Below are 15589 nucleotides of genomic sequence, written 5' to 3' on the forward strand. Positions count from 1 at the left end.
CATCGAAACCCTAACAATAAGACCATCACCAATCCTAAGCTGGTTTGAAGTTCAAACCAATTTTATTGCAGTTGTTGACATGATTGACAATAAAAATCCCATCGGCTTCACCCCCTCTTATTCTTTGTCCTAACTTCACCCTCCACTTCGACTCACATCTTCCCCCATGCTATGGTTTTCTCCATGGCTACTTCCTCGTATATTTAAATACAAACTTCCTCGATTGGTCTATATTATCGAGGACACCCAGATATAGGAGGCAATGACTTCATGCAAGGTAATACAAGATGTGCTATCAAGGTTGTCGGTAGTGAGATTACATACGTTGGCTACCACTCATGCAACGGTCCATCTAATGGTGAAACTCTTCGCCGCCTCGTCCTCGCTACTTTGCGAAGGAACCTTAAGCGTTGTTCTATTGAAGGTATCTTCTCCCTGAGTTCACTTCCTCCCGTGCATTGGACCTGTTCAAGGAATGCTTCTAACCAGTTCGGAGTAACACATATGGTGTCTCTAGTATTGTAAGAAAAGAAAACGCTAGGAATGATCGTGTGTTCAATAACAAGCAATGGTCTACTACCTTCATCAAACTCTATGTTGTGCAGTTGCTGAACTTATGGAGGAACAGAGCAAGAAAACTAGCTGATAAGAACGCTCTCGAGGCTTGGGTGCAGCTGCTATCACCCGGTTTATCAAACTGGTGGCCTTTGTCCTTTTTGTTGTTTTGCTTTCCCGCTGTTTTTCCCTCCTCTCTTGTCTGGAAGCTTGTAGCCAGGGCACCATGGTGCTAAATATGAGCTTCATGTAAATTGACACTTGGGTCCCCGGGCTTGTGCCTGTTTTGAAATATATATGGTAGAGCACTATCTACCTTTCATATCAAAAAACAGGATGGTTAACCCCACTAAAGAAGATGCCAAAGAGGCACCCTCGTTTAGTGTACCACTAGAAGGTGGCAATGGAAAACATTTTCCAGATTAAATAAAAAGAGTCTTGCCTTTCTCAAAATAATAAAAATGTCGTTCCATCCAAATCCGGGCATATAGGACGGATTTTGATCCGTCAAGACAAGATCTTAATCAATAATTAGTTTTACACATTTGTACCTTTTTTGGCGGGGAAGGAGATTTAATTAATCAATGACCATAACAATTACATTGAGAATTTACCATGCTAGCTAACTCATCAGGCAAATTCCAAAGCCAGTAGGCGGTTCGCTGCTGCAAATGCTCCATGCATGCTAGGGTATGCCACATTTAACACGGGGCCTTATATTTTCTAGGCTTATGTTCCTTTCGTGAGACAGAGTCCCTCTAATCTCAGTAACGCGATACGCATACCTAGACCTATCAACTCCCGTTGATGTGTGGATCATGTGCAACATGTGTACCTTATTTGACATAGATTGATGCCATTTACTCATTTGTGTTCAACAAATGCCTTTTCTTGTTATTGCGGTTGCGACTCTACGTCACATAAAGTAAATATGAAAGACCCTCACGAATTAGCTTGTCTTTCTAGGAGGAACGTCTGGCAGCTTGCCTCCGCCTCTTTCACCTATTATTTATCATGTGCTAAAAACCTATGATCACATGATTTATGTTTGTGGTTTTCACCTCTGATTTATAATGTTTGAAGGCATCGTACTTGTCAAACTTCTATCCAAAAAATTCGAAAAAGGAACTTGAGGAACATAACAACATTAATATTTATCATTTGATCAATAAGCCAAAGTATTGGGAAACGATTCCCCTCGACCGAATGATCTTTCTGGTGTTCAACCTCCTTCCTTGGATGACTCATGCCCTCAGTGGGGCCCGCCCACCGCTTTGTCCTGTGACTTAACTTCTCTCTAGCGACTCCCATCCAAATCTCTCCCCTCTCACGCCTTCTTCCGTAAGCTCCCCTCATTCCCTAGCCCTGCACCCCCTCCTCCAGCAGACCACACCCTAGGCTGGAAAGTGGTGTAGCAGGCAAGCAGCAGCCAGCGGCTAGCATAGCTGTCGCGCCGCTGCCTCAGCCATGGACAATTATAGAATCCATTCAATGGGCTGCCAAGGCGGTTGGTCTTCTTCACCCGACCGACGTGCGAACTGAGCGTAACTCACATGTTAGATTTCGTGTGGTGGAACACAGTCCACTAGGATTCAAGTTCTTGACTCGTCATTGGTGATCGTATTTTCCTGGTTTTATGTCAGACTTTCGTTGAATGTTTATTCAATGGAAGAAGACATTCTCGTCCACTACGACGTGTTTGTGATGACTTTGTCAATCTCAAGATTTTGTTCTGGCTCATATATCAAAGGAGCTTATATGAGTGAGGTATGTGTAAGTGCATTCATAGGGTTCCCAGAAAATCATATGCATTGACAAACAAAAATAGGCCCTGTAATTCCGAGACGAAAAAGTACAATAATAGCAAAAGAAAAAGGAAATCTATGGTGCCGGTACAAAGACAGCATGGAAAAGCCGGCCACGGGGCCCCACTCCCGCGATCTAAACAAGCAGAGCAAAACAAAGGAGGGCCCCACCACACTGACCGCGCCTCCCCAGCGTTTTTCTGCCCCTATTTATGCCCGAGACCTGCACCCCTCTCTCTCCTCGTGCCTCCCTCCACTGTCCCCCACAACCCCCCCTCTCTCTCTCCACCATCTCCTCCCCTGACTCTCAACAAATCGAGCGAAACGCCCGGCAAAATCCGGCCGTGCCGCGACGAATTCAAGGCGTTCTCGACCGATCCGGCCCTCGCTCAGGCCCCAGGATTCCTCAGTTCGTTTTGGTGTGGCGTGGTTCGTCTTCTTGGAGCGGAGGCGCACGGGGTGTGGGTGTGGGTGTGGGTGTTCTTGCGACATTTCGGTCGGTTCTTGGTGGCCGAGCTGAGCCTTTTTCCTCCTCCGCGCGATTCGGCCGGGCCTTAGAGGGGGTTTGATGGTGGCGAGGATGATGCGGTGGCCGCGGCCGTCGCAGGCGCGCAAGTTCCGCGTCCGGCTGGTGGTGCGGCGGGCGGAGGGGCTGCCGCCGCCTCCGCCGTCCGTGGAGGCCGCGGAGCAGGAGCAGAGGGTCGCGGCGGATGTCAGGTGGAAGGGCCCGAGGGCGTCCGGCCTCGGTTCGCTGCGGCGCGCGGTGCGGCGCAACCGCACCAGGGGCGAGGAGCTGGGCGGCGGCGCCGTCGCGTGGGAGGAGGGGTTCGAGAGCGCCGTCACGCTCGCGGCCGCCTCTCACCGGGAGGCCGCCGCTTTCCAGCCGTGGGAGCTCGCCTTCACCGTCTTCACCGTGAGCATCTCCTCCTCTCCTCTCCTCTCCTTGCTGGAACTGGATTCCATTCTCTTCCCTTGATTGTTAGCTCGGACAAATACTGTTTTAGTATGGGTCTTAACTCTTTTATCTGCGTTTGCTTGCATCATATTTTTGTTTGACTTTTTCTTGAAAGGGATTTGCGTGATTTAAATCCTTTTGAGGTGATTTTGTTCTGAATTATGTTCCTATTTAACAAGTACACTCCCTAGACACTCCTTATTAATGTCGCGATCTGTTAATTATCTCATCCTTGGAGTAAAATTATTATTTTTCAGTTGCTTGAACGACTATCTGTAGTTGGTGGATGTCAATGGATCAATCATAGCCGGCAACTGTATTCCTGTTAATATGGAGCAAAATCTGATAGTAACATTACACCTTATGAAAGATATGGAGTATTATGTTTACCAGTAACGATAGCTACAGTTGCTTTTCTATGTGACCATAGTATCATGTTTCCTGCTCTCAAATAACCCCTTCCAGAATGAATTTATATTATAGCCTTGTGATCGACTTGAATTTCACGATTACAAGTTCATAACCCTGGACACCATCCCATTTTTGGGCGTCATGAACAATTGCAAATCATCCTTAGCAAGTTGGCATATTTTCTTTTGAGTGATTTCTTACAGCCAGTTTGTTTGAGTGACTTCAGCAGGGAATCTGATCTGCCTTGTTCTTTCTTTTCCTCGTGGCAGGATGTGAACAAAGGCCCAAAGACTAAACCAACAATTCTGGGAACTGCTTCCCTTAGCCTAGCAGATTATGCATCAGCAGCCGAAGAGGATATTGAGATAATTCTCCCATTATCTGTGCCCTGTGGTGCGCCCGAGTCTGCTCCGTCGCTTCATGTGAGTTTTTGATGTGAAGAACAAGCTCTAGCTAATGATTCTCGTTTTGGAGCGTAAAACAGAAAAGCTCGTTTTAATTGCCACCGGGTGTGACTGACATCCTCTTTTTCATTGCAGCTCACTCTGAGTATGGTGGAACTGAGAGCTCTTCAAGAAACCCCTGGTGCTTCGCAACGGTCTGCTGCGGCCACTCCGTTGTCCCCGTCATCTTGTGATTCTGTCCCTGGAGGAAAAGATGAGGTTTCAGTCATTAAAGCAGGGCTAAGAAAGGTAAAAATCCTCAGGCATATCGTGTCGGCTCGAAGGTCCAAGAAGACGTTCCAAAGCGATGAAGGCAGCGAAGATAATTGCTATATTCACAGTGATGGTACTGAATATCCGTATGGTACCGAGCCTGTCGATGAAGATCTTGATGATAGAACACATGAAGATGAAGTTGCGGATTCAACTATCAGGAAGTCGTTCAGTTATGGCTCACTGCAGTCTGTCAACCATGTTGGTGACCATGAGGACTGGGTCTATTACAGTAACCGGAAATCTGATGCCGGTTACCATGTAGATGAACCACAGTCATCAACTGCTGAGGGAACTGTTTTGCCAACTGCAAAACGGAGTATCCTTCCTTGGAGAAAGAGGAAACTGGGTTTACGGTCACTAAAGGCTAAAGGTGAACCTCTGTTGAAGAGAGCAAATGGAGAAGAGGGAGGTGATGATATTGACCATGATCGTCGGCTGCTAACCTCTTCCGATGGATCAGAGGTAAAATTTCCTTTGTCTTTTCATTGCGTTTAAAAAAATAGTCAGCATCCTGTTCTTAGCCGAGAGGCCTTGTTTGTATACCACAGAACAGTTTGTCAATGTCCATGATGTTTGCTGAACAATATTTCTTTCAATTGCAGCGATCAAGAAGTGAAGATGGGTCAGTTCATGGTATGATGTCAGAATTTGGCGATGACAATTTTGTTGTGGGGAACTGGGAATCAAAGGAGGTACTTAGCCGTGATGGTCATATGAGGCTTTCTTCCCAGGTGTTCTTTGCGTCAATAGACCAGAGAAGTGAGCGGGCTGCTGGGGCGAGTGCATGCACGTCACTTGTGGCTGTCATTGCAGACTGGTTCCAGGCAAATCAGAATCTGATGCCTATCCAGTCGCAGTTTGATAACCTGATCCGAGAAGGATCACTAGAGTGGAGAAACCTTTGCGAGAACAAGACATACCGAGAGCGCTTCCCTGACAAGCACTTTGATCTTGAAACTGTCCTTGATGCCAAGACCCGGCCACTCACGGTCTCCCCCAGCAAGTCATTTATCGGATTCTTCGTACCCGAAGGCGCTGATGACATGGGAGGACTTGACTTCCTCAATGGTGCAATGTCCTTTGATAACATCTGGGAGGAGATCAGCCAGGCAGCAGAGTACTCATCCAGTGACAACCCTAACCTGTACATAGTGAGCTGGAATGACCATTTCTTTCTCCTCAAGGTTGAGCGTGATGCATATTACATCATCGACACCCTTGGAGAAAGGTTCTACGAAGGATGCAGCCAGGCCCACATTTTGAAATTTGACGACACCACCATGATTCACAAGGTGTCCGGCGAGAAGAAGGCGCAACCTAGCCCCGACTCAAGCGGGCCGCTGAAGGGTTCTTCAAGGAGCTCCTCATCGGGGCAGGACAGCGAAGACGACGACGTCGAAGAGAACATACTCGTGTCGAAGGGCAAGGAGTCGTGCAAAGAGTACATCAAGAGCTTCCTGGCGGCCATACCGATCAGGGAGCTGCAGGGGGACATCAAGAGGGGAACGGTGGCATCGACACCGCTGCACCACCGCCTCCAGATCGAGTTCCACTACACCGAGGCGGTCCCGGCAGAGGTTGCCCCGCCGCCTCAGGCCCTCGCCATCGAAGCCCCGTTCGAGTTCTTGTGGCCCGAGCCACCGCCGGCGATGGAGCTCGCCCTAGCACCGGCGGTCGCCGTTGCATAGCTGCAGTGGCTGAGTTTTTTCCATGGAGGGGAACCTACTCGAAGATTTTGCTGCCTTCCCCCCCCCCCTGTATGTGCTCGTTCCATTTCTAATATGACCTGACTAATATAGGTTTCCCCCATCATCACCGGCATCGGAGCCACCCGCCTGCATTTTGTACAAAGAGGCGATCGCTCCTGCCTATCTTGTATTAACCGACCGATCTTTGTAATCGCGCATAACCCTTGTACCAATCGATGAGGAATGCCGTCATGTTACTTAAGTTTTGACCTTGTTTCTGTATGCAAACCTGGTGTGAGGAGCAGAGATTGCTGAAACTCTGAGCCGTCTGTTGCTGTTGCTGAAACTTTTTGGCTCGTGTTGTTGCTGTTGCTGAAACTTTTTGGCTCGTGTTGGTGCTGTTGGCCGTTGGCCGTGGCTTCTTGACGGTGAGGTATCGTCCAGGCATGCCGGGTTACCGGAACCAAAGCTGTCACCAGCGTGAAGTACATCTTCAGTGAATGCGACGCACGAGCTGCTGCGAAATGTGGACCAAAAGCATCCTCCAATCTTTTTCTGGGTCGTCATGTGATCTTGCCAGCTCGTGATACTGTTAAATGGCAGTTGATTCTTCAACATATGCCTTTTTATGAATACAGGTTTTATTTTCTTAATTTGCAGGGCAAACTTGGAATTTTCGGCAGAGAACATCGGTATCGCGGGCCTGAGTTTTAAATTTGTAGTAACTCGTTTTCGTCACATGCTGATTTTTATATAATTTTGCCGCTAGAAAAACCTTTGATTTGTCTGAATATAATAGTGCATTTGAAAATTTGTCATAGTCGTTCATACTTGGTCAGAATATGATTAGCTCACGAGTGATGTAACAGCCAGGACACGCATAACCGAGCTGGACGGCCAATTGGTGCCCACAATGAATGTGTTGGAGAAGGAATATAATGTTATTTTTTCTCCTAGTTTTATACTATGTCTGAATGTGCCCTTCACAATCTTTGTGGAGTAAAGCTGGCATAGTAGTATTTACTATTTTGTGAGCGACTACGGCCTCTTGTCCTGTGACATAGCACATAGGCAGCATAAAAAATAATACTCCCTCCGTCCCAAAATAAGTGTCTCAACTTTGTGCTAGCTCTAGTACAAATTTGTACTAATCTCAAGACACTTATTTTGGGACGGAGGGAGTAGTAGAACAAATTTCATACTCCCCCCGTCCGGAAATACTTGTCGGAGAAATGCATAAAAATGGATGTATTTAGAACATACCTAGGAATTAGGTACAGTACATCATAATCATTTCACACAGGCCGCTGCCTAGCTGTACAAGTGCTTCTCATGAAGCAAGCTTAGCAAGTTAGAAAGTTTCGGGCATAGATAAACACCCAGATTTCAGGGTGCTAGGTTCAGCTAAAGATGACTCGGTTAAGGACACAGATCAGACACAAGCTCAACAACTCCCCGCATCGACGCGTCATTCTGCAGAGTTAAGTCACCATAGGCATATGATGTAAGAACTGGGCACTAAAAAGGTGGATAACCATGATAACCGAAAGTAATTGCACTGTGCAAAACTACCATCTCACCAGATAAACAATGTCAAATGCCTCGGAGTAATCTTTCAGAGATTTCTCGATGTTGGTATTCCTGCAAAACCGGTTGTTTGTCAATTGATGCATAAATCTGTAGGAAACCGAATCTCATCACTCACACCTGTTATTAAACGGGAGTTGAACAAAGCAGCCTGCTTTCCAAAATTAGCAGTTGAAGTTTGATAAGAAGAATATCTGTTTTCCTTGGTGAAAATGGTTTATTTAATGTTGATTAGTGACATGGAACTTTCATGTGACGTGATCAAATTTTGGCCTGGATTGGCTAAAAGGAAACCAGTACAGCACAAACATGAGCTTTCTTGTGATCGCTCAGCTTTGATGCAACTGCAAAGAAACTTTACTTTAAAGAAAAGACAGCAATTCATGTCGACAGCTTGTGAATTATATAACTCTGCAAAGAATTAATGGAGATGATGCATCTAATCACATTTCTGTCAACAAAATAAGCTACTTCTATTTAATCGGGAGAAGTTCAGCTGGAATTTTGGAAACTACGGCATGGGTAGAGCAAAGTCAGGATTGTTTAAGCTTAGAACACCCCCTTAGGGTTTGGTTAATCCCCGTAAACAAGGGGATTGGGGAGGATTAGAGGGAACTGAGGAGGATTTTGATTTGTAGGGGATTTAATCCCTCTCAATCCCCTTCAAATCCCATGGAACCGAACAAGCCCATAAGAGTATACAACAGAAAAAAAAGGGTAGAATAGAAAAAATATGTATATAACCCATCGTGTTGTTTAGTACTCCCTCCGTCCGAAAAAACTTCCATTTTTCGGTTGGGACAAGCTTTTTCGGACGGAGGGAGTAATTTACTCGGTTTATCACAATAACTAATCAATTTCAGCATCAGCAAGAGTTGACCTCACATTATAACCCATCGTGTTGTTTAGTAATTTACTCGGTTTATAGCAATAACTAATCAATTTCAGCATCAGCAAGAGTTGACCTCACATTTTCAAAGTTAAAACATGATATACTCCAAATAACCAAATCCATCGAATATAGACATGACCAGAATAAAAAAAAGGAGTATTCCCAATATGTTTATTAATTGTCCTTAATTGTAATTCCCGGCTAACTTTGAATGAAACAAGCAGAAGGCAAGTTAATTAGAAATTCACGTACAGGAATCCAGCAGCAATCCTGTTCTCGTAGTTTAAACCATCAGACATTCCCAGGTCTCCAATGTGATCTCCAAGTAGCAGCACGTTGGTCCTCTTTTTCACCAATGAATAGTCATCAACAGACCCGTTTGGATCCCCCAGACTGTCATGCACCGGAGCTGCCATGTCCAAGGAATGCTCATTTTTGTTTAGAACATGGATTGTCTTCCCTGCATTAGACGTTTATTTAGATTCTATGATATAATTAGAAGGCAAGCAAAGTGCATACCTTCTTACAGTTTATAGTGACAATTTGAATAGACTGTTGAGGAGAAAGGGATAAAGGTATCCATGTCGACAGGAATACACAATTTTACAAAGAAAAAATGATCTTAGACGAAAGTCCAATGAAAGAGTCAAGAAACAGCAAACCAACACACATATTTTTGGATCTCAGAGATTTCAAATATCACATAGTATTTTCATAAGTTAAAGAATTTGTTAAATGTAGGACAACTGCATGAAACTACAATTTATTGTAAGCTGGATATTATCAACATATATCCTGCATTAGCATTTGGTAGAAACAATTCGTGAATCATCAACATTTTGTGAGGATTAAAAATCACCTTTAAATGCTACAAGACAACCCTCTTCGTTAAAGACCATCCTGTTGGAGACAATCTTGATGTTTTTGAATGATCCGTGGAGTTTCTGCCGGAAGACCTAAAATAGAGAGCAGGCGTGTCATCTGCAATGAAGTTCATTTTAATATTTGGTACCATTCTTTTCAGAACTTACCTCCTCAATTATGTCTGCAAGTCCAGCCGAAAAGACTAACACTGGAATATCTCTAGCCTGAAAGATACATTTAAAGACTCTATCAGTCACTTACCGTACTGGACTTTGACATTTCTAGGGTTTTATTAGACTATAGGCATAATAGTAATTCCTTCTTCCCATCAACCAAAAATATTATAATCAGTTACCACCACAGGCAAGCCAACTAGATCTACTAGTAATATCACTTCATTACCAACGGATGTGAAACAAACAAACAAATGAAACAAGCGCCAGAAAACTCAAGGAAACAGCATATTCTTTGTTGCCTAAAATGGCGTGCGCATAGGATATGAAAATTCATCTGATGATATAAACAGAAGATGGGAAAAACAAGAAGCAGCCCACGGCAAAATAGATAACTTAAAGTCTAGGTCTTTTATGCTCATATGAATGTTTCCAATATGCTGTTCGGTATACTTAAATGCCTGGAAGGGCGTGCGCGCATGACTAGCAGCCCATGACTCTTCTTCCAATCAGCACACGTATGCTTGTGGACAAAAGTAATGACGAAGTGCACAAGAGAAACATTCAAAGTAGTTACACAGATGCTGTATAAAAGGGAGTCACTATTCGACAAATTCATCACAAGGAAAGAAACCCAAAAAAAAAGTTGCAATAAAACAAGATAGTTACCAATGGGCTTAACCTGTACCAAAATAATGAGGGGAAAAGTAATTATGCATGTTCCGGTTGAGTACTCCTATCAAACAATTAGTATAGCCCTTGGTCACTAAAATTGGACTAAGCAAACATGAGAAAAGGAAACAAAACCTCCAAGAATTCGAACAGCTCCACCACTCCATCTCGAAAAGCAATTGCAGCATCAGCCACCGATTTCTTTATAGCTTCTTGTGTAAGCCCTCCTTCAATAAGGAGACCATGAGTCTTCCCCCACCTGTAGCAAGTAATGAAATCAGAGGCCAAGGTACACTACACAGAATATCTAGTTTGTTTTTTTGAAAAGCACAGAATATCTAGTTGAAATGCATATTTTATTCAGAAGTGAAATCATATACTGGATAACAGATCAATGGCCTGAAAATATCACAAGCGCATCAAGAAAACTACCATATAAGATGTTTTGGATATTTAAATATGGACTACATACAAACTGAAATGAGTGAACAATCAAACTAAAACGTGTCTACATACATCCGATTTAGAAAAAAGTTGGTACATCTTATAATAGTAAAGGGAGGGAGTAAGAGGCATCAGAATACAAAATAATATGCAACACTGATACAAAAAGCCATTAGGCCTGACAAACCATGTGGGTCACAAGAAAACTAGCTTTAAAGAAGGACCAATGTACAAGCACCATCATTTGAAAACGTAAATAGACTTCAGAACTATAAACAATCATGTACCCAACATGTTATGGACAAGCAGAACAGACCATATCAGTGTTCAGATTATATGTCAAACCCAAGAAGGTGGTATATTCACTTCACCTGTTCACCGTAACAGAACGGGATATCCGACCAGCATTGCAAGAAGGACCAGACCATTTTGCTGTGGAAGACTTCCTAGTTCCTACTGCCGCCACTACTCACCATTCTTCCATGAGCTTGGCCTTCTCTGGCAGCGGAATGTCGGGGTTGATCTCGATGGGATGGTAGTGCTCGAACAGCGCCTCCCTCTTGGCGTCGAACTCTTCGTTCCCCTGTCTGAGCAGCCCATGGCTACCTACGACCACACATACACACACATAACAATTCAACCTCTGAAGTCCTAAGCTCCCAAGTCTGAAGAGAAATCAGCAGAAGAGGAGCGTACTCTGGCCGCGGGAGCCGTCGTACCAGTACCGAGTGAGCGTGCCGTCGAAGTCGGCAATCACCTACACCAATGGAAGACCCTAGTTAGACTGCAAAAGCCATAGATAGATGCCACGGAGGCGGTGAGACCGACGAGGGAGCGAACCTGCAGCTTAGCTGGGCCGGCGGCGCGGATGGCGGCGACCTTGCGAGCGAGCGCGTCGGCGTCGGCGACGACGCAGTCGGGGGTCCCGACACTGGAGGAGGACATGGAGGCCGGGAGGTGGAGGGGGAGGCGGCGGCCGAGGTGCGGGGCGAGGGGCCGCGGGGTCGTAGGGTTCCGGCGGCGAGGGGCGCGGGAGAAGAGGCGGCGGAGGAGACGGCAAGGGGATGGGGAGAGGAGCAGTGGGCTCGTCATGGGCCTCATTTCGAAATGAATGGGCCGGAGCAGCACGAACCCCTGTTTGTGTCTGTTCCCCTTGGCCTTGGGAGAGAATGTCGTCGGCGGCGCTCCGCCGCCACCTCCTCCGCCTTCCCGCCCGCCGCCGCCTTCTCTGCGCCTCCTCCTCCTCCTCCCCTCCCTTGGCGCCGACCCACGGCGGCCATGGCCCCGCGGCGGCGGGGCCGGGGGTGGTGGAGCTGAACCCGCCGCGCGGCACCAGGGACTTCCCGCCGGAGGAGATGCGCCTGCGCACCTGGCTCTTCGACCACTTCAGGGAGGTGTCCCGGCTGATGGCGTTCGAGGAGGTGGACTTCCCGGTGCTCGAGTCGGAGGCGCTCTTCGTCCGCAAGGCCGGGGAGGAGATCACGGAGCAGCTCTACAGCTTCGCGGACAAGGGCGGCCGCCGCGTGGCCCTCCGGCCGGAGATCACCCCGTCGCTCGCGCGCATGGTCATCAGGCGAGGGACCTCGGCGCCCCTCCCGCTCAAGTGGTTCACCATAGGCCAGTGCTGGCGCTACGAGCGCATGACCAGAGGGAGGCGCCGCGAGCACTACCAGTGGAACATGGACGTCTTCGGCGTGCCCGGCGTTCGCGCCGAGGCCGAGCTTCTCCAGGCCATTGTGCTCCTCTTCGAGCGTCTCGGGGTCGCGTTCTCCGACGTGGGGATCCGGCTGTCCAGCCGGAAGGTTCTCCAGGTGGTGCTCGACATGCACTCCGTGCCGCGGCACCTGTTCACCCAGGTCTGTGTGATTGTCGACAAGCTGGGGAAGATGAGCAGAGACGAGATTGAGAGGGAATTGATCTCCACTGGGCTGCCATCTGAAGCTGTGCAGGGCATCATTGATGTGCTTTCTCTGAAGTCCCTGTCTGAGCTCGAACAGGTGCTGGGCTCTGGTGCTGCTGAGGCTGTTGCTGACCTGAAGAAGCTCTTCTCCTTGGCCGAGCAGTATGGTTACGCCGATTGGATCTGTTTCGACGCGTCGGTTGTCCGCGGCCTTGCGTACTACATGGGGATCGTTTTCGAGGCTTTCGATCGGCAAGGGGAGCTGAGGGCGATCTGCGGTGGGGGGAGGTATGATAGGCTGCTTTCAACATTTGGAAGTGAAGATGTGCCGGCCTGTGGATTCGGGTTCGGGGATGCTGTCATCGTCGAACTGCTGAAGGAGAAGGGTCTTCTGCCTCATCTGTCGCGCCAAATAGACGACATTGTCTTCCCCTTGGATGATGAGCTTCAGGGGCCAGCATCATGTGTCGCATCCTCTCTGCGGAAGAATGGCAGATCTGTAGACCTTGTGCAAGACAAGCGTCTGAAATGGGTGTTTAAACATGCGGAGAGGGTAAATGCTAGCAGGCTGGTTCTGGTTGGGAAATCTGAGTGGGAGCGAGGCATAGTTCGTGTGAAGATGCTATCTACCAGAGAGGAATTTGAGGTCAAGGCAGGCGAATTACAGTAATTGTTAGCCAATCTAGAGGTTTTAGTTCCAAACCTAGCCCCTCTTTTTTTCGTTTTTATTGTCTCCTGTTGTTAGCCCTCCCTTTGCAACATTGTAAGCTGTGTGCCTTTCATGCCATGGAGTAAATATCATGGAAACATGATAGTTGAGGGCTTGAGGCTTAGGTTAAGATAACCACTACTCCAAGAAATTGTGATCTGATTGAGATGAATATTTTTATATTCATAAAGTTGAATTGTATACTGGACAACTGATCAATAGCATGAAAACATCACGAGTGCGTCAAGAATACTACCATGATAACATTCTTATGTCAGTTGTGAACAGTTTTGTATATCTAAATATAAACACATGTTATTGAGACAAGTATTTGTGAAATTGATTGAACTGCCTTCTGCTAACTACTAATAGTAAGTAGCAGAATACAAAATAATACTCCCTCCATTCCATAATGTAGTGCCTATAGATTTTTGTAAAAGTCAAACTTTGCCAACTTTGACCAAGTGTATAGAGAAAATTGTCTACATCTACAATACCAAACATGTATATTCTGAAAATATAACTCACGATGTATCCCTTGAGGTGCATTTGGTATTCTAGATGTACCTACTTTTCTCTATATACATGGTCAAAGTTTGTAATGTTTGACTTTTATAAAAATCTATAGGCACTGCATTATGGAACGGAGAGAGTACACAACACCGATATAGTGAGCTAATATGCCTGACAAACTATGTGGGTCACAAGGTAGGCTCTAAAGGACGACCAACGTACATTCACTCACCATCACCTCACAAAAGAAACTTCAGAACTAATCAATCACGTATCCAAATTGTTATCCCATTTATCATGTTTCGGATATGTAAATATAAACATTTATTAACTATTGTGCATTTTTTAGAGAATTATTTGTAAAATTCTTGGCACATGAATTGGCTTCTGCTAACTACTACTAGCAGTTAGCAATACAAAACGAGCTTACTAATACAAGACTATGTGTGTCACAAGAAAGCAAGGTCTAAAGAGGAACAAAAAAAAAGGACTTCAGATCTAACAACCAGTACTCAGCTTATTACCCAGTTTATAATGTCTGTACTCTGGAACTCGCAACCTTGATCACATGACCCCCATACTACGACCCAGAGACAAGCACCAAGCATTTGAAATTCATATGCTTCAGGAATGCAGACTTTTACAAAAGACTGAACAGATGTCGCTGACATACTACACAAGCAGATCAAACAATATCGGCGTTCACTTCACACGCTCCACCCCAGCCCATATGTCAAACCCAAGAAGATACGTTCACTTCAACGGTTAACCGTAACCATACATTGTGAGTGAACGGTTAACCGTAACCATACATTGTGGCTTGCACGCTAAATGCTCTGGTAGTAACAACATGGACGATTGCAACGATCTTCTGACAAGTGACAAGGAACGTCGATGTGGTGAACTGTGTGACCAAACTGAGACGTTGCGGTAGCAAATCAGTAAGCCAACTCTCGAAGGTTACTAACTCAAAAAAAGAAAAAGAAAAAGGAAGGTTACTAACGATACACGAAGCGTAGTCAACTTGATAACGGATATCATTCCTGTAGGCAATCGCAAAACAAGCAGAAATTACAGTTTTTTTTAGGGTAAATGTATGTATGGTTCTGGTGGCAGTCAGTATGATAGATGTAGCCGACACTTGCGAAGATTCACGGGTGGCACCGGTTGCTAGTGTTAACTAAGAAAACTCCTAGTCTAAACTGCAGTGAGTTGTGTTGTACAGGGCGCGCCCAAAGGGAATGGATATCAAGAGGCTTTAAGTTCCAGCACCTTTGGTTTGCCCTCTTTCTTTCTTTGATCGGTAAGCCCTCCTGAGTACCCCTCTTTCTAGTCTCATATTTCTACTTACAAAAGAAATCTGGGGCCCTAAGAAAGGATCACGAGCCATGTGTCTCCCTCGTGTATTACTCTCTTCCCGTACATTCCCTTTCGTCGTCACAACGTGTTGTTCCTTCACGCAGGTCGTGGGCAGAGGCTGGTGGATGATGGCAACATGTGATGGCCGGCGAAGGAGGGACATCGACGACATCGTCTCGAGGGAGCAACCTAAACCTTGTCCTCGACCATCCTTTATGGCTTCACCAAATGTCCTTCGCCCTTGAAATATGGCTGTGACGGCCTGGGAAGGGAAGGACGTGTCCTGAGCCTCCACGATTAGGACGGACGGTCGCTCTCGCTCCTATGATGACGTGACCCTTTT

The 15589-nt window shown here is 46.2% G+C and overlaps 3 protein-coding genes across 3 annotated transcripts; 2 read left to right on the forward strand and 1 right to left on the reverse strand.

Annotated features, from left to right (window-relative positions):
• The first annotated feature begins 2614 nt into the window (after positions 1–2614).
• On the forward strand, positions 2615–6421 carry LOC119311666. Its single transcript, XM_037587338.1, has 4 exons — positions 2615–3273; positions 3996–4148; positions 4266–4907; positions 5048–6421. Exons 1-4 carry the CDS (start codon positions 2929–2931, stop codon positions 6131–6133), a joined length of 2226 nt encoding a protein of 741 aa, XP_037443235.1. The 5' UTR covers positions 2615–2928; the 3' UTR covers positions 6134–6421.
• A 933-nt stretch (positions 6422–7354) lies between these two features.
• Positions 7355–11886, reverse strand: LOC119311668 (7-methylguanosine phosphate-specific 5'-nucleotidase A-like). Its single transcript, XM_037587340.1, has 9 exons — positions 11606–11886; positions 11462–11522; positions 11239–11371; positions 10457–10580; positions 9644–9700; positions 9472–9568; positions 8865–9072; positions 7714–7774; positions 7355–7606 (listed from the first exon to the last, which is right to left on the reverse strand). Exons 1-9 carry the CDS (start codon positions 11864–11866, stop codon positions 7553–7555), a joined length of 1056 nt encoding a protein of 351 aa, XP_037443237.1. The 5' UTR covers positions 11867–11886; the 3' UTR covers positions 7355–7552.
• A 27-nt stretch (positions 11887–11913) lies between these two features.
• Positions 11914–13504, forward strand: LOC119311667 (histidine--tRNA ligase, chloroplastic/mitochondrial-like). The gene has a single exon (XM_037587339.1). The coding sequence runs from the start codon at positions 11935–11937 to the stop codon at positions 13333–13335; it is 1401 nt and encodes a 466-aa protein (XP_037443236.1). The 5' UTR covers positions 11914–11934; the 3' UTR covers positions 13336–13504.
• Positions 13505–15589: the final 2085 nt, after the last annotated feature.

Source organism: Triticum dicoccoides, chromosome 5B, assembly GCF_002162155.2.
Source record: "Triticum dicoccoides isolate Atlit2015 ecotype Zavitan chromosome 5B, WEW_v2.0, whole genome shotgun sequence".
NCBI classification, from domain to species: Eukaryota; Viridiplantae; Streptophyta; class Magnoliopsida; order Poales; family Poaceae; genus Triticum; species Triticum dicoccoides.

Bases quoted from the DNA above. Each gene is read 5' to 3' on its own strand.
- LOC119311666 (XM_037587338.1), top strand. From the start codon at position 2,929: ATGGTGGCGAGGATGATGCGGTGGCCGCGGCCGTCGCAGGCGCGCAAG. The intron at 3,274-3,995 runs GTGAGCATCTCC...TCCTCGTGGCAG, and splicing joins TCGCCTTCACCGTCTTCACC to GATGTGAACAAAGGCCCAAA. The intron at 4,149-4,265 runs GTGAGTTTTTGA...TTTTCATTGCAG, and splicing joins AGTCTGCTCCGTCGCTTCAT to CTCACTCTGAGTATGGTGGA.
- LOC119311667 (XM_037587339.1), top strand. From the start codon at position 11,935: ATGTCGTCGGCGGCGCTCCGCCGCCACCTCCTCCGCCTTCCCGCCCGC.
- LOC119311668 (XM_037587340.1), bottom strand. From the start codon at position 11,866: ATGAGGCCCATGACGAGCCCACTGCTCCTCTCCCCATCCCCTTGCCGT. The intron at 11,372-11,461 runs GTACGCTCCTCT...GTGTGGTCGTAG, and splicing joins CGACGGCTCCCGCGGCCAGA to GTAGCCATGGGCTGCTCAGA. The intron at 7,607-7,713 runs GTGAGATGGTAG...TTAACTCTGCAG, and splicing joins CATTTGACATTGTTTATCTG to AATGACGCGTCGATGCGGGG.